Consider the following 20,000-nt stretch of genomic DNA (forward strand, 5'->3'; position numbering starts at 1 on the left):
GTACATTACTGCATATGCTTTATACGCACTTTTGACAAGTTGTGGTGCACCTGAGCACTGTATACAATAATTTCATTATATTAAATATTATATGAGTGGAATACAGAAGAAAGAAACTGTACAGAAGGCTGTTGTATATGTATATCCTTACAAGTAACCTTTTTAGTGCTGGTAGAATGATGAAATGCCCACTGTTTTGGTTGTGAATGGTTGGTGATAGGAAGGACAATCAGCCATAAATTAATGCATGACAAAAAGAAGATAGCCGTTAAAATAAATCAAAATGCAAAACTATAATTGCATATTCAGGACTCACAAAGTAAAGCAAGTCCCCTGTGGTATTTATTCTGCCAATGTTGTACAACAGGAGCTTCCTTGTTTCTCCCTATTGTAAATGCAGAAATGCAGTAAAACAATGTTGAAACTTGTAACCAACAGGTTCAGTCCCACTGCGTGGCACCTTGGGCAAGTGTCTTCTACTATAGTCTCGGGCTGACCAAAGCCTTGTGAGTGGATTTGGTAGACGGAAACTGAAAAAAGCCCATCGTATATATATATATATATATATATATATATATATATGTATGTGTGTGTGTGTGTTTGTGTTTGTGTGTCTGTGTTTGTACCCCCAGCATTGCTTGACAACCGATGCTGGTATGTTTATGTCCCCGTCACTTAGCGGTTCAGCAAAAGAGACCGATAGAATAAGTACTAGGCTTACAAAGAATAAGTCCTGAGGGTTGATTTGCTCGACTAAATGTGGTGCTCCAGCATGGCCACAGTCAAATGACTGAAACAAGTAAAGGAGTAAAAGAGTAAACAACACTGTTCTTCACAAAAATTGATGTGAATAAAAATAAATAAATTAATAGTTCATAGAAAGATTAGGGTTTGATGAGATAGAAGTTTAGAGATATTGTATCTCTGTTGGCAATAGAAGAATTTCCTTGTTGTATGAAAATGCTGGTGATATATAATATGTATTATTAATATAATGTTGTGTGATTGTCAATTATGAGTTATGAAACCTAAAGGTTTGCAGAAAGGGAAGGTGAACAAGTCAAGAATAAATTATTATATGTGTAAGGACAACCTGTAGGAAAGCAACTGCATATAAAAAGGCTTTATCTAACATCTACATGCAGAATGTAACTAGAGAAGTATGGATGTTTAACACTAATGATTGGTTGGTACATAGAAGGTACAATGTAACAAGGAAGGCATTTCAATAAGTAATTAAATAATACTTGGGAATTCAGGTAGCAAGCAGTACTCTAAGACCACAAAGACATAAACACAATACACACACGCATATACACATACACACACACACACATATATATATATATTCTCTTTACTCTTTTACTTGTTTCAGTCATTTGACTGCGGCCATGCTGGAGCACCACCTTTAATCGAGCAACTTGACCCCTGGACTTATTCTTTTGTAAGCCCAGTACTTATTCTATCGGTTTCTTTTGCCGAACTGCTAAGTAACGGGGACATAAACACACCGGCATCGGCTGTCAAGCAATGCTAGGGGAATAAACACAGACACACACGCACACACACACACATATATATACATATATATGACGGGCTTCTTTCAGTTTTCTTCTACCAAATCCACTCACAAGGCTTTGGTCGGCCCGAGGCTATAGCAGAAGACACTTGCCCAAGGTGCCATGCAGTGGGACTGAACCCGGAACCATGTGGTTGGTAAACAAGCTGCTTACCACACAGCCACATATATATACATATAACAATTAAAACCAGATGTACATTAATATATACATATATACCTATGTCTGTGCTTGTGCGAGTGTGTATGTGTATACCCGAGTGCTTATGTACAATTATACAAAAGTACCACTCACATGTTTACACTCACAAAATATAAATGTGTGTGAATGTGTGTGTGGTATCATCATCATCCTCATCATCCTCATCATCATCATCGTCGTCATTGTCATTATAATCGCTTCAATATTCACTTTTCCATGCTTGCACGGGTTGGATGGAATTTAGTTCACATACACTACATATATGTATGTGTGTATGTATGTATGTATGTATGTATATATGTATGTAGTCATAAAGCGAGACAGATGAGTGACAACCTGGCCACTGGTGGTAGTGTAACACGCCATACTAATCATATCTGCCGGGCATGTGGAAGAGAGTGTAATTCGGCAGGAGGACTTAAACGAAATGCAAAGGTACATGAAGCCCAGTTACAACTACAGCCGGCTATTACCGGTAAAGGTTTTAGTTGCCAATTCTGTACAAGACATTGTAGATCTTTAGCTGGGCTAAAAAGTCACATTCGATCACAGCACCAGTAACAGTTAAGCTTCGTGCAATGGCTATACTCGATAACGAGGGTGCAACCATAATGTATGTATGCATGTATGTATGTATGTATGTATGTATGTATGCATGTATGTATGTATGTATGTATGTATGTATGTATGTATCACATGATCATATATCAACTTGGAGAGAAAGAGTGAATATAATGTGTGTGCATGGTATTTGTGTACATGTAAAAGACAGCCATCAGTATAGATTCTCATAAAAATGTGTGATGATTGAATATGTATATAAATAATCTATTTAGCCTTGGACACTCTTGTGTGACTACCTAAGGTTTCATGCTTACACATTTTACCATCCAGAACAACATGACAACACCTAAGATAGTAACTGCAAGGGTAAATTGATTTATACAGTCACTAATGCATGCACGGATATCATAACTACCATCTACAACATCTCTGTCTATACCATTTGTTTCATTAACCAAACAGTTCCACAAGTTCGTTCAATTTACTAGAAATAGAAGCCAAATCTTCAATGTACACTCTAATGTCTTAAAACAGGAAGCATTGAGTAATGTAGTCTGGTCAGGTTTACATACATACATACACATATATATATGTGTGTGTATAATGGGTATAGTTCACTGGTGATCTAAACGAATATGTATGCTGAATAAGTGCTATAATCGGTATATCTGTCTGTATATACACACACACACACACGTGTATGTACATACACACATACATATATGTATGTATTTTTATGTCTGTATGTATGAATACACAGAGACACACATGGACATATATATATATATATATATATATATGTCTATGTAAAAACCCACAAACTGGGACAAGAACGCAAAACATTTCGAAGACGATACAAAAAACACGGACGGGACATTCGAATCCTTCAATCTTCAGTCAAGAATCGGATCATCCTAGCAATTTCGGCTGATTAATCTTGAGATTGCTCTGACCTGGCCAGCCCCAAAGGAAAATCTAAGCCAAGCACATTAGATTCCTTGGAAGAAAGCCTCGAATGTATACAAAACAAGGACGGGAACGAATAAGAATATAAAAATACGTAAAAACAATAATGATAATAATAATAACAAAGTATATATATATATATATATATATTATATATATATGTATATATGATATATATAGACATGTATATATGTATATATATATATATATATATAATATATATATGTCTATGTAAAAACACACAAACTGGGACAAGAACGCAAAACATTTCGAAGACGATACAAAAAACACGGACGGGACATTCGAATCCTTCAATCTTCAGTCAAGAATCGGATCATCCTAGCAATTTCGGCTGATTAATCTTGAGATTGCTCTGACCTGGCCAGCCCCAAAGGAAAATCTAAGCCAAGCACATTAGATTCCTTGGAAGAAAGCCTCGAATGTATACAAAACAAGGACGGGAACGAATAAGAATATAAAAATACGTAAAAACAATAATGATAATAATAATAACAAAGTATATATATATATATATATATATATATATATATATATATATATGTATATATGATATATATAGACATGTATATATGTATATATATATATATATATTATATATATATATATATATATATATATATATATGTATATATGATATATATAGACATGTATATATGTATATATATATATATATATATATATATATAACATACACACACCACACACACGCATGCACATACACACACATACACATGCACATACACACACACATTATTCACCAAACACAATATGAAGTTTTTAAAGCTATGCATAAATAGAATTGAAACACTATTAATTGTTGTTGCTATTGTTGTTGCTGCCATTGTTGTTGTTTATCAATGGATCAGTCTTGATCAAGCAAATCTATGACGAAAAAGCACACCAGCTACGACTATACCATCTTCTTTTTCAAAGCGCTGAATGTGCTCCTCTCTTCATATATTTCAAGATGGCACAGTTTTAGTTGCGGCCGATAGATTCAGTTGCTATATCTAGCAAACCAAGTGACCACATAGAAGCTACTTCACCTTCATTGGCTCATATGCGATATCAGCTGCTAGTTAAGACAGGTGAGACAAATAGAGACATCTACTTCACCTGGAGGCGTAAAGATAATGGCTATATTTCAGTTTGAAATCTTAACTATTTTACCAGCAGCCTGATGCTCTAATTTTGCAGTTATTGTACCTTAATTATTACAATTATTTCCATTTCAAAGCAACATCCTATGACAGTTTCTCCTCTCTAACAATCTTTTTACAATCTTCCTCACCCGACCATCGACTTTAGGAAGTATGCAATTTTCAATAAATCTATTAATACTGAATCCTCTTGGTGAATTTTTTTCTCTTTCCTTTTATTGCTTTCAGCATCCTTTCTCTCTCCTTCTCTTTCTCTTTCTCCACCTATCTCTCTTCCCCTCTTTCTCTCTCTCCATCTATCTGTCCATCTATCAACCCCCCACCTTCATTATCTCTCTTTCTATCTCTCTCTGTTCTTATACACTTGATCTCTCTTCCCCTCTTTCTCTCTCTCCATCTATCTGTCCATCTATCAACCCCCCACCTTCATTATCTCTCTTTCTATCTCTCTCTGTTCTTATACACTTGATCTCTCTTCCCCTCTTTCTCTCTCTCCATCTATCTGTCCATCTATCAACCCCGCTTCGTTATCTCTCTCTCTCTATCTCCCTCTCTCTGTTCTTATACACTTGATTTTCTTAAACACATTCACTTACGTACATTCCATTTGCCTAAGTTATAGATAGATCTCACTTGTAAAAATCTATGACTTCATTATGCCACCATACATAGAGACCATTCTCCTAAGCATATACAGAAGTACGATGCTGGTGAGTTACCTACATACAATCAGTCAATAATTCTTGCCAATTTGCAAGCTACATTTTGTTGGATAAAGGATTGGCAGAGTGGTAAAAGTGCATGCTTTAGAATCACGTAGTTCTGAGTTGGATTCCACAGTATAACACTAAGAGAAAAAGGTTTTCTACAAATAGGCATAGGAGTGGCTGTGTGGTAAGTAGCTTGCTTACAAACCACATGGTTCCGGGTTCAGTCTCACTGTGTGGCACCTCGGGCAAGTGTCTTCTACTATAGCCTCAGGCTGACCAAAGCCTTGTGAGTGGATTTGGTAGATGGAAACTGGAAGAAGCCCGTCAAATATATATATATGTATATATATATATATATATATATATATATATATATATATATATATGCATGTGTATGTATATGTTTGTGTGTGTGTGTCCCCAACATTGCTTGACAACCGATGCTGGTGTGTTTACGTCCCCGTATCTTAGTGGTTCAGCAAAAGAGACTGATAGAATAAGTACTAGGCTTACAAAGAATATGTCCTGGGGTCGATTTGCTCGACTAAAAGGCAGTGCTCCAGCATGGCCGCAGTCAAAATGACTGAAACAAGTAAAAGAATAAATGCCACGAGCTGACCAATGACTTGTGAATAGGATTTAGTAGACAGAAACTGGACAGCTGAAATCTACATACATACATACATACATACATACATACATACATACATAAAGGTATATAAATAGAATAGCTGCTTTCTCATATAAGAGCAAAGCTATTGCTAGAAAGAATCTGGCTGGCAGAGGGAACAGGTCACAAAGCATGAAGTCTCTTTAGCATGCCTTTTCAATCCTCCAACTAGCAGGCATACCTTTCTACAGGTCGCACATATTCTGTTGTAAACAATTTACAAGGAGTTGATTCTTGTGAGTTCTCTGATGGCTGACCAGGCCTGCATACCTCAAGCATTTCCCTCACCGCCCATAAATTACACATAAAAAGTCACACTCGCATTTTCCACAGGTTCATACTTTCTATGCCTTCTCTTGATACATACATGCAGGCATACATACATACATACATACATACATACATACATACATACATACATACATACATACATACATACATACATGCATACATACATGCATGCATACATACATACATACATACATACATGCATGCATACATACATACATGCATACATACATAGGAGCACAATGCAGTCCTTGGAGTCAGTTGATCTTGGCAAACCATCCAATCCATACTAGCATAGAACACAGACGATCCTAGGCTTTTGTGTCCTGATTTTTTTTGTAACTTTATGTCTAGCACTGACTATTATTCTTTCTTACTCCCCCAAGGTTTTTTTCTTTCTTGTGATGAAGGACTAATGTCCAAAATGTTAAGCATCTTTTTCTTCTAGTTAAAGTGTGAAGCTAATACCATATTTTTTTACCTTATCCCTTCTTTTTGCCCTTTTTTATTACTATCCATCGCATTTACAATGTGTGTGTTACATATGTGTGTGTATGTGTGTGTGTGTGTGTGTGTGTAAATAGATAGACTATGAAAATATGTGTATATACATACACATTTTTATTGATATATTTGTCTATATATATATATATATTTGCCTGTCTGTCTCTGTCTCTCTCTCTCTCTCTCTCTCTATATATATATATATATATATACAAATTGAGATAGGGGTTGTAAATGCAACCCTCCACGTATGTATGTGTGTGTATATATATATATATAATATGTATATATATGTATGTGTGTGTGTATATATATATATATATATATATATATATGTATGTGTATATATATTTATATATACACACACATACATGTGTGTATCTGTGTGTTTGCATGTTTGCATATATATATATATATGTGTGCATATGTTTGCATCTTTGACCTATATATTTCAGCAAAAGATTGCCAACATTGAAGAGAAAACTGAAATGCAGGCACTTCTGCATAACATACATTTCAAAATATAATATATTTGTTGCATGCCTAGTTGTGCAGACATCTCCCTTGCCACTCTGGCTGTCACGAATGCAGTGAACTCGAGATTGACCCATTGGAAAACCTGTAACAAACGACACTGCTGTTCCCCCCGATTGTCATATAAAATAAACAAACAAGTAAGCAAATAAATAAATAGATAAATACACAGATAAATAAATAAATAAATAAATAAATAAATGAATAAATAAATAAATAGATAGATAGGCTAAATGTAATTTGAATTGAGAAATTAAGACAACTCTAGTTTCATGTCCAACAACTCATTTCAAGCTAATATTTCTAATACTTAAAGCTTTATTTCTAATGCAATTCTAATTTAGCTGTTTTCCCTGCTGAATTCATTCCACTAGCATGAATTATTCTCTTTTCTCATTTAATAGAAACTTTCTTCCTTTTATTCCTTCAACAAATTACATTTTCCCACTTTTGTGGTGGGGGTCGTGTTTTTTTGTTTTTTTTTTATGCTGGTTGTTAAATCAGGAAGAAATTTTGTTTCATGTAATTTTTTTTTTTGTTGCTATCCTTAATTTTATCATGGTGGACTTAAGCTTACTTAGATTTTCTTAACAACAGACCACATGCTACTATCAACGTAAATTTGATTTAAAAAAAAAACATAAACATCGCTTTTAAAGGCTCTGTTGTGTCATGCTTAGTTCTTGAATGTTTTCTATTAGAAGAAAGCAACCTGTTTTTGTAGAATCCTCTCTGTAATGATCAAAATATAAATTCCATTCTATTGACAACTGTTTCAATGTATAGAAAAAAGGTAGTGAGCTGGCAGAATTGTTAGCATGCTGGACAAAATGCTAAACTGCAATCCTTCTTCTTTTTACATCCTGATTTCAAATTCTGCCGAGGTTCACTTTGCCATTCATCATTTCAGGGTCAGTGAAATAAGGAGGGAACAGTTGAGCACTGGGGGCAAAATATAATCAATTATTTCCCTTCCTTAAAAATTATGGCCTTATGAGAAGCTGTAAGAGAAAGAATTAAATGCTAGAAATAGCACCCAAATAGCACCCAAATTTCTCTCAAATTCACACCCTATAAGATATGTGTGCATGAGGGGTGAGCATTGTGTGTGTGTGTGGAGGGGTGAGCATTTGTGTGTGTCAGTGTGTGTGTATGTGTGTGTACATGTGTGCCACTGTTTCCTTTCAACTAGAAATTTCATATTCCCTTTCAACTAAAAATTTCAAAATTCTTAACCATGTCCGCATAACTTAGCTGTTCAGTAATGGGGATTGCTAGAATAAGTACCAGACCTATAAAAAAATTAAGTACCGAATGCAATCTGTTCTACTTAATCCTCCAACGATGTGCTCCAGCATGGCTGTAATTCAATGACAAACAAATAAAAGAACAAGTGAATAAAAGGATATATGATATATATATATCAACTACATCAGCAGTTGATATCGCCTTGCATATAATCCTGTTTATTTTCTCTACATAAACAAAAACTGATAAACCACCTTCACTGGCTTGTGTAGCTTACATGAACAAAGTTTGAGTCAATTGAACTAGTGCCATATATCCTAAGTAACTAACGACCTTCTTGGCAGCCAAAACTTTATTCTGATTGTGTTACATCAAATCTGATTAAAACACCCAATGGGATCCCTTCTATCCCATTTGTTTGAGTGTTAATTATTTTGCTAACAGTCTTTCCTTTCACAACTTCACAACAGACAACCTTGTACATGATTTGATGGTGTATGTCAATCTTACCAAAAGGTAAAGTACATAAATAGGTTCAGGAGTAGCTGTGTGGTTAAGTAACCCTCTTTGCAACCACAAGGCTTCAGGTTCAGTCCCACTCTGAGTTATCGTGGGCAAATGTCTTATAATAATTTGGTTGACAGAAACTCTGTAGAAGCTAAGGCAAAAACTGACTGAGAGTCAAACACACATATATAAATAGATAAAATACACATACACACATATATATTTGCATACATATATATCTGTATGCATGTGTGTGTATATATATATTATTTATATATATATATATCATTATATATATATATATATATATATATATATATAGTACCACTCGACAACTGCGTGCGTCCACCGATTATCGGTGAGCCAGGCGATGTGTCCAGCCCATCTATACTTGCTGCGTGTATACTCTGCGATGACATCTCTCACGCCGGACTTCTTTCTGATGATCTTGCTACTTATGTGCTCTCTCAATGAGATACCAAGCATTGACCTTTCCATGGCTCTTTGAGCCGTTACCAGTCTTTGCTCTTCTCTCTTTGTGGTAGCCCATGTTTCACTACCATATAACATTGCAGGCAGAACTGCACTGTTAATGAGGTTGGCGCGGGTGGTCCTGTCCAACCTTCCCTTGAGCACATCCCTTATGCCATTGAACGCCTTCCATCCGGCCCTTACTCTCCGTGAGATCTCCTTTTTGATATCCCGGCACATCAGGTAGACATATTCCCTCACCTCCTCTATTTCATCACTGCTGATCACCATTCGACCTGTTGGTACATTGTCTGACCGCATTGATGAGTGGTACTCGCGTGAGCGGAAAAGACCACCCGGAAGATCTCCACGACGGTGGAGTTATGATTTCAGGAGGACGATTGGGATCACGTGGATGAGAAAAGCGTGATCCAGAGAGGAGTGGACAGCATGCTGTGACCAGCGGTGTCAAATGGACGCCTGACGGACTGGTCGGTCAAGGTGAAGGTGATATATATATAGTATTAAATATCCATCATGGCTGATCTTACCAATCAGTTTCACATAAAGAATATAATAGAGTGCTAGGTAACAATCTGGGATCAAAACAGTTTGATTCAAATTTGTTGATACTCTGAGTTTTAAGCATGATGCTAATCTTCAGTCATTGGGAATTCCCAATAGCTGAAGATTAGCATCAAGCTTGAAACTCAGAGTACCAATGAATTTGAATAAAACTGTTTTGGCCCATACATGTACCTCCCAATAAATGTGTTGAGTGCTCTTCTTTCGTTTGTCCACTCACTTGTGTATATATATATATATATATATATAAGAGACCAAAGTGTATATACGCCACTATATATTTATATATAAAAAATACAAAAATGGGACAACAATACAAAACATCCAGACAGACGATACAAAGAAAACAAGGATGGGTCATTTGGATTTTTCTTTCCTCAGTTGAGTTTCAGATTATATTTGCAATTTCGTCGGGAAGATATTCAAGATTGCTCCAATCTGGTCAGCCCCAAGGAAAAAGTAAGCTAAGAGCATTAGATTCCTCTGAAGAAAGCAGTAAATGTATACGAAAACAAGGACAGAAAAAACGGAGAATGTTACACAAATATAAATGACACATGTTTCAAGAAGTCAACTTTTATTATTACGTAAGCCACATTCTTATATTTATTCTGCCAGCTCACCTTAAAAATTGATAATAATAAATTGTTTCAAATTTTGTCACAAGGGCAGCAATTTTGGAGGGAGAGGATAAGGTGATATCATTGACCCCAGTTCTCATCTGGTAGTTATTTTATCGACTCCAAAAGGATGGAAGGCAAAGTCAACCACGGCAGAATTTGAACTCAGAATGTAAAGACAGACAAAATGCTGCTAAACCAGTGAGCTAATTATTTTGCTAGCTTGCTATTACATCCCTGTCACTGTTCAGTTTCAATTCAAAACTATTTGAGGTGGTACCCCAGCATGGCCGTGACCCAATGACGGAAACAAGTAAAAGAAATAGCTGACAAAACACAATTCAGTCATTCAATCTTTTACATCTTTCAGTCATGGGTCATCACTGTCACTGCTCAGTTTCAATTCTTAATCAAAGACACTTCAATTTCTTACATCACGTCACGCAAATTCCCCTCAAAGAAAGGCATGAATCTCACATAATCTTATTTCCTTTTGCTTAACAAATTTGAAACTATATACCTTTGTAAGAAATCAATTTATTTTCCATTTCTCTTCTTTGCTTTTTTTGTCTTTAAAAAATTATTCTACACTATCTTTACTTCTTGAACATATTTTCTAAACTATTCTATGTCTTGCCCATGTTATGGAACTTAAATTCAACATTTCCACCTAAAAGGCTTATCTCTTATGTTTCTCTGTACTAAAACATATTCCAATAAAATAGAGCTAAGAATTTCTATTCATGCCATTTTCTGCACTTTTAAAACCATATTCAATGGATGGTATGTCATATCTGAATGCTTTAATTCTCATTCATAATTGGAAATGTCGTAACCTAGGGGACCAAAGAGTTTGATTAATATTTTCTTTAATATTGCTGAAAAAACCTACATTGTACGGTATTCAAATTGAAAAATAAATCTATTCAATATAATCCGTCTATTTACATCTTTTCTTCTTTCTCTTACAGAGATTGAGTATGTGTGTATGTGTGTAAGTGTGCATGTATGTGTGATGTATGAGCTTCTGTAAATGTATGTGTGTGTATATATATATATATATATATATATATATATATATATATATATATATATACACACATATATACATATATACTACATACACTCACACATACATATACACACACATATATATACATATATACACAAACACATACATGTTTATGTTTTTCTCCTTTTTTCTCTTACACCAACACTCTCTTTCTCTCTCTCTCACTGCATATGCCATCTTCATCAACATCATCATTATCATCATCTAATGTCCACTTTTCCATGCTTGCATGACAGATATAATTAGTTGAGGAAGATTTTCTATGGATGGATGCCCTTCCTGTTGCCAACCCACAACTGTGTTAAAGTAAGGTAATATTCCCCATTACCAGACATGTTTCCAGAGAAGACTGGAAATGAAGGATGCCAGAGACATTCACTTACAAGAATTGCAAGAAGTCAAAGTGATTAGACAGTAACACACAAACACATATATGCATATATGTATATAGATATCTACAAATATATATATATATATATATAGAAATTCGGGGTGAGTACTTGATAATTATAAGCACCTGTGTATACCGTTTGGTGGTGTAGGTGGTGGAGTAAATTGATCAAAATAAAAACATGATGCCAAGGATTCAGCGTTACATATGTTTCGGGCCTTTATTAGACAGATTTATAACAATGCATAATGTATGTCTGTGGCCTTCTTCAGCCGCGCACAACAACTTCCACAAGGACATGTGTACATCAAAAATCTTGGTTAGGGATGCAAATCCTCTCATTCGCGTACGACATAATGCGGCAACAGCATAGAATTGAAGCATCCATCTCTTTCTTCTCTCTTTCTTCTCTACATTGAGAGAAGAAAGAGATGGACGCTTCAATTCTATGCTGTTGCCGCATTATGTCGTACGCGAATGAGAGGATTTGCATCCCCAACCAAGAATTTTTGATGTAACACATGTCCTTGTGGAAGTTGTTGTGCGCGGCTGAAGAAGGCCACAGACATACATTATGCATTGTTATAAATCTGTCTAATAAAGGCCCGAAACATATGTACCGCTGAATCCTTGGCATCATGTTTTTATTTTGATCAATTTACTATATATATATAATATATATATATATAATTAACACCCCATGGATTTATATGGATAACACCATACAACATTCTGGTGCATCTAACTTAAGTACCATATTCAGTTGAATCTAAATTTTGCTGAACTTATATATATATATATATATATATATATATATATATATATATATAGGCACAGGAGTGGCTGTGTGGTAAGTAGGTTGCTTGCCAACCACATGGTTTCGAGTTCAGGCCCACTGAGTGGAAACTTGGGCTAGTGTCTTCTACTATAGCCTTGGGCCGACCAAAGCCTTGGGATCGATTTGTTCAACTAAAGGCGGTGCTCCAGCATGGCTGCAGTCAAATGACTAAAACAAATAAATGAATAAAATACTATATGCATTCATTTCTTCCGGTGAACAGCAGTTCTGTGTGTATTTGGTGAGGAAGAGCAAAAGGTGACGATAAAAGAGAAAGGAATGGTAGTTATAAGGAGTTGGAGATGTGTGTGATGATGTTAAATTTATTCTGATATTTGAGCTTGCAGATGTCAAGATGAGTATTATAGTTGTTTGGCTTGACCTTAGTCACAGCAGGCACCCACCTCAATGAACTCAGAAGTAGTGGGGACAATATGTACAGCTATCAGAGTTCAAATTCTGCTGCAGATGACTTTACCTTTGTTGTGGCAAATACACCCAAGTGAGAAGTGGGCTGTTCCCCTACTGATAGATAGTGGACAGGCACAGCAAACAGGGGAGACATATCAGCCTTTCATCCTTCTGTGGTTGATAAGTTGAGTACCAGTGGAGTACTGGGGTCGATGTAATCGACTTAACTTTTCCTGCCCAAATTTCAGGCCTTCTTCCTATAGCAGAAAGGATTATTATTTAGGGATATACCAATTTGCATAAATGTTGCACTCTTGTCAGGCAGTAAAAATAATAAATCATTGATGGATTAGTAGTGTTTGCTTTCTGATACTATAATATTAATATATCTTATTAAAAAAGAACTTCTGAAACAGCATACATTACATCCAATCATGAAAAAATATAAGCAAACAGAATATATATGTGTTGTGTGTGTGTGACTGTGTTTGTGTATACATGTATTACATGTATATATGTGTATATATGTAAATACATATACATATACATATTGTCGCATACATACAAATACACACATATGTATGTATACATTTGTCTAAATATACATACATTTATACTCATATATATATATATATATATACAAATATATGTAAACAATACTTATAAATACATATATATGTAGGTATGTATGTATATATATGTGCATGTATATATTTATGAATCTTTATATATATGTAGGTATATATATATATATATACAAATATATATAAACAATACTTATAAATACATATATATATGTAGGTATGTATATATATGTGCATGTATATATTTATGAATCTTTATATATATGTAGGTATATATATATATATATATAAACTTCTAAATGATGATATCTCTTTTTTGCCAATCATTACTAACATAAGACACAATCCCAGAAATTTGGAGGATGGAGTATATAATCAATTAAATCCACTACAATACATGCTAAGCAATCTAGTTTACCCATCCTAAAAGGATGAAAGATAAAAGGCAAAGTTAATCTGAGATTGATTTGAACTCAGAACACAAAGAGTGAGAGCAAATAGTGCAGGAGGTATTTTATCCATTGCTGTAAAGAACAGATGAATAAAAGGATATATGATATACATCAACTACATCAGCAGTTGATATCGCCTTGCATATAATCAATAATGATGATAACGATAATGTTCTTTTCTAGTCTAGGCACAAGGCCCGAAATTTTGGGGAGGGGTCAGTCGATTAGATCAACCCCAGTATGCTATTGGTATTTAATTTCTCACCCCCAAAAGAATGAATGGCAAAGTGGATCTCAGCGGAATTTGAACTCAGAATGTAAAGAGAGACGAAATACCTATTTCTTTACTACCCACAAGGGGCTAAACACAGAGGGGACAAATAAAGACAGATAAAGGGATTAAATAGATTATATCGACCCCAGTGTGTAACAGGCACTTAATTTATCAACCTTGAAAGAATGAAAGGCAAAGTTGACCTCAGCATAATTTGAACTCACAACTCAACGGCAGATGAAATACGGCTAAGCATTTTGCCCGGCGTGCTAATGTTTCTGCCAGCTCACTGCCTTTGATAATAATAATGTTAATCCTGAATTTCTAGGAGAGGGTTTGCTTGATCACATTGTATGCAGTGTTCAACTGGTACTTAATTTATCAACCCCAGAAGGATAAAAGATAAATTCAACCTTGGCAGAATTTGAACTTGCCACCTAAAGCTAAGCATGTTGTTTGGCATTCTAAGGCATTCTAATGACTCTGCCAGTTTGTTGCCTTAATGATGAAACTAAATAATTCTTTCGCATTTTGGCACAAGGCCAGCAACTTTGAGTGGGGGTGGAGAAGTCAGCTGGTACTTATTTTATCCACCCTAAAGGGATGAAAGGCTAAGTCCACCTTGGCAGAATTTGAACTGTAATGCATTTTGTGCAGTATGCTAACAATTCTGCTAGCTGGCCACATTATAAAATAATAATAATAATATAATAATAATAATAATAATATAATAATAATAATAATAATAATAATAATAATAAGAAGAAGAAGAAGAAGAAGAAGAAGAAGAAGAAGAAGAAGAAGTAGTAGTAGTAGTAGTATTCAGACAAATACATAACAAAAACACCAGGACTAACAAATATATATAACATACAAAAAATAGCACTACTAGGCACTGCACACATCCTACGTAAAACACTTTCAGTACAGTAACAATAAACCACAGCACATACCCAAGGCACACAGAGCTGCACTTGGTAGTGCAGTGAAAGCATGGAATAAAAAAATAATAATAATAATAATAATAATAATAATAATAATAATAATAATAATAATAGAGAAATATCAAGATCTAGCCAGAGCCACAAAGAGATTGTAGAAGCCTAAGGTGACATTTATTCCTGGTGTAGTTGGGGCACCAAGGATATGGGAACCAAGACTTGTATTGTTGACCTGCCATTCTATTATCTGCAAGAAACCTAGGAAAGATTCTTGAGATTCAAGGAGACTTAATTACCACCAAACCTCAAGACAATATTCCTGTAAACTAATAATAAAACATGTAATAGTCATATTATATTATTATTATTAACAACAACAACAACAACAACGACGACGACAACAACAACGACGACAACAACAACGACAACAACAACGACAACGACAACAACAACAACAGTGATAATAATAATAATGCTATTCTCAGAGAGAAAGAGAGAGTAATTTCTATATTAACAATTATATTAAGAGTAATAATCCTCTCTCCTGACGGCACAAAGCCTGAAGATTAGGGGGAGGAGACCAGTCGATTTCATCGATCCCCAACGTTTCACTGGTACTTAATTATCAACCCCAGAAGGATAAAAGATAAATTCAACCTTGGCAGAATTTGAACTTGCCACCTAAAGCTAAGCATGTTGTTTGGCATTCTAAGGCATTCTAATGACTCTGCCAGTTTGTTGCCTTAATGATGAAACTAAATAATTCTTTCGCATTTTGGCACAAGGCCAGCAACTTTGAGTGGGGGTGGAGAAGTCAGCTGGTACTTATTTTATCCACCCTAAAGGGATGAAAGGCTAAGTCCACCTTGGCAGAATTGAACTGTAATGCATTTTGTGCAGTATGCTAACAATTCTGCTAGCTGGCCACATTAATAATAATAATAATAATAATAATAATAATAATAATAATAATCATAATAATAATATAATAATAATAATATAATAATAATAATAATAAGAAGACAGAAGAAGAAGAAGAAGAAGAAGAAGAAGAAGAAGAAGAAGAAGTAGTAGTAGTATTCAGACAAATACATAACAAAAACACCAGGACTAACAAATATATATAACATACAAAAAATAGCACTACTAGGCACTGCACACATCCTACGTAAAACACTTTCAGTACAGTAACAATAAACCACAGCACATACCCAAGGCACACAGAGCTGCACTGGTAGTGCAGTGAAAGCATGGAATAAAATAATAATAATAATAATAATAATAATAATATAATAATAATAATAATAATAGAGAAATATCAAGATCTAGCCAGAGCACAAAGAGATTGTAGAAGCCTAAGGTGACATTTATTCCTGGTGTAGTTGGGGCACCAAGGATATGGGAACCAAGACTTGTATTGTTGACCTGCCATTCTATTATCTGCAAGAAACCTAGGAAAGATTCTTGAGATTCAAGGAGACTTAATTACCACCAAACCTCAAGACAATATTCCTGTAAACTAATAATAAAACATGTAATAGTCATATTATATTATTATTATTAACAACAACAACAACAACGACGACGACAACAACAACGACGACGACAACAACAACGACGACAACAACAACGACAACAACAACGACAACGACAACAACAACAACAGTGATAATAATAATAATGCTATTCTCAGAGAGAAAGAGAGAGTAATTTCTATATTAACAATTATATTAAGAGTAATAATCCTCTCTCCTGACGGCACAAAGCCTGAAGATTAGGGGGAGGAGACCAGTCGATTTCATCGATCCCCAACGTTTCACTGGTACTTAATTTATTGACCCCGAAAGGATGAAAGGCAGAGTCAACCTCAGCAGTATTTGAACTCGGAACGTAGCGGCAGACGAAATACCGATAAGCATTTCTCCCAGTGTGCTAATGATTCTGCCAGCTCACCGCCTTATATATATATATATTAAGAGTAATAATAATAATAGTAATTATATATATGAGTATGTGTTTATGAGTGTGTGTATACAGGTATATACAGGTATATACAGGTATATCGATGAACACCAGATGTGATTCAGAAGTGTACTACTATCACCACTAAACAGATTAGCTGTCTTGTTAGTTGAAGGAAATCAATAATATATATATATTTTTAAAGAACTTTTTAAAGAACTTTCAGCAGGTTTTCTTCTGGTTCATGACTGATGCATTATAATCTGTTGTTCAGAAAGCCATGAATGATTAATGAAAATCTCTAAGACTCACCAGGAATTTCTTCATAAGGACTCATATCCTTTTTATTCTGACTGCTATTTTGCAGTTTATGAGGAGATACATTGCTGCCATAGTGATCAGGAGTTGCAATGAACCTTCTTTCGTGTCTTCCAGATGTCATTCCAACTTCTTGAATACAAGCCTAAGAAGACAGATATCAAACATGTAGCTTTTTTACAATTGAAATATATTCATAAATAGCTAAGGTATGTATTTGTATTCTTAGGTGTGCTTGGTGCACATCACACACCCACAAATGTCATGAAATGATTGATGATTTAATAAATTTGTTGTAAGTAAATTGCATATTTGCAATTTATTACAACTTTTGCATAATGTTTAGAAAGATGCTATTCATAATCCATGAATAGATGCTAATATTTATTGAAATCTCCTGCATTATAATATAATATAATATAATATAATATAATATATAATTTGCTGTCATTACCAGAAGTACCATAGTTTCGTGGTAAACTCTCACAGTGTGCTTAATTTCCATTGTGAGATCAATTCCTGGTTGAGCCACTCCCCTTCAAGTACTCTGCAATTTCTTACGGTGATCAATAGCTTGGAAATGTTAAAACATGATATGATGTTTTTATAAATACATTTGAGAATACCACTCATCACACCCAGTTTATTTCCCAAGGTACTATATCTACAGAATATTAATTATAATCATGGAAATTAGGAGCTCACAGCCAGGCATGCTTTTTCTAAGATTATTGGTAAAGTGAATGAAATAGCAATGACTTTTACCACCACCACAACTCTGGAAGCAGCACTTGAATTACTTGAATGGCAAATTGCTAGTTTATCACTTAAGTTAAATACCCTTATCACCTAATATTTTTGTATAATAGTGACCTTAAATTTTGACTTAGAACAATGATAGAAACTTCTTATATTTGAAGGGTGCATTGGTTTAAATGTAATCTAATATGGTTCATTAAAAGTTTAATCAAATATATAGAAAAAAATACAAAAAAACACATACAATAGGAATACAAAATACAAAATGGCTGACCGTTAGTAAGGAGAGACACACAAATAAGAAAGAAGAAAGCAAAGGACCACTGATGAGGTCACGGGAGTGTGACGAAAGAACTCTGGCCGAAATAAGATTAAGATTAATGTAAAAAATGAATAACGCTGAAGCAAAGTAACACCATATATATAGTGCGTGTGTTTTTATTGGCTAAACTGGCAAAATGACCATTCCTAAATAAAACACAAAAATATATTTGTTGTGAAAATGTATTTACAAATACTTTTAAAGTAAGACACAAAAAATGTAAACCAATAGGCTTATACACACACATACACACTCATAATGAATAATATAATACAAAAATATTTTTACTATAGACACAGGGCCTGAAATAAATATACTACAATAAAGGTAAAGACCCTTTTTAGAATAAAGTTGTGGAAGGTAACTTCTACCATTCCTTCCACAACTTTATTCTTTTATTTGTTTTAGTCATTTGACTGTGGCCATGCTGGAGCATCACCTTTAGTTGAACAAATCAACCCCAGGACTTATTCTTTGTAAGCCTAGTACTTATTTTATCGGTATATTTTGCCAAACTGCTAAGTTATGGGGACATAAACACACTAGCATCGATTGTCAAGTGATATTGGGGGACAAACACAGATACACAAACATATACATATGTATGTGTGTGTATATATGACGGGCTTCTTTCAGTTTCCGTCTACCAAATCCACTCACAGGCTTTGGTCGGCCTGAGGTTATAGTAGAAGACACTTGCCTGAAGTGCCACGCAGTAGGACTGAACCCGGAACAATGTGGTTGGTAAGCAAGCTACTTACCACACACAGCCACTCCTGCACCAGGACCTGTAAGAGGTCCTGAAAAGAGTAATGGGTGCACCATTCCTCCTCTGACTAAACCATAAGAAAACAAGTAAAAAGATCAAAAAGAAATCACATCCTTCTTAACTCTATATCAATTGTATGTATTTAGAGTATATTAACTGTTGTGTCTGGGGAGAGTTATTTTCTCTTTTTCTTTTTGTGCCTTATAATATAACACACTCACCGGTAAAATCTCCACTTTTTAATTTTTTAAAATTAAAAATTTTTTTTAATTTTTTAA

At 34.7% G+C, this 20,000-nt stretch overlaps 1 protein-coding gene across 10 annotated transcripts in view; it reads right to left on the bottom strand.

Annotated features, from left to right (window-relative positions):
* The window catches only part of LOC115218987 (protocadherin gamma-A4-like), a 322,165-nt gene that overhangs the window by 146,160 nt on the left and 156,005 nt on the right, over positions 1-20,000 (bottom strand). For 7 of the 10 annotated variants that reach the window (XR_005001799.1, XR_005001801.1, XR_005001800.1 and 4 more), the window contains exon 4: positions 17,867-18,017. The exons of the other annotated variants lie outside the window; for them this stretch is intronic. Coding sequence is in view for 4 of the 7 variants with exons in the window: in XM_036508638.1 (XP_036364531.1) it covers positions 17,867-18,017 (151 nt within the window). In the remaining 3 variants the exon portion in view is untranslated. The remainder of the gene's footprint in view (positions 1-17,866; positions 18,018-20,000) is intronic. 10 annotated transcript variants of the gene reach the window in all.

Source organism: Octopus sinensis, linkage group LG14, assembly GCF_006345805.1.
Source record: "Octopus sinensis linkage group LG14, ASM634580v1, whole genome shotgun sequence".
Classification (NCBI taxonomy): Eukaryota; Metazoa; Mollusca; class Cephalopoda; order Octopoda; family Octopodidae; genus Octopus; species Octopus sinensis.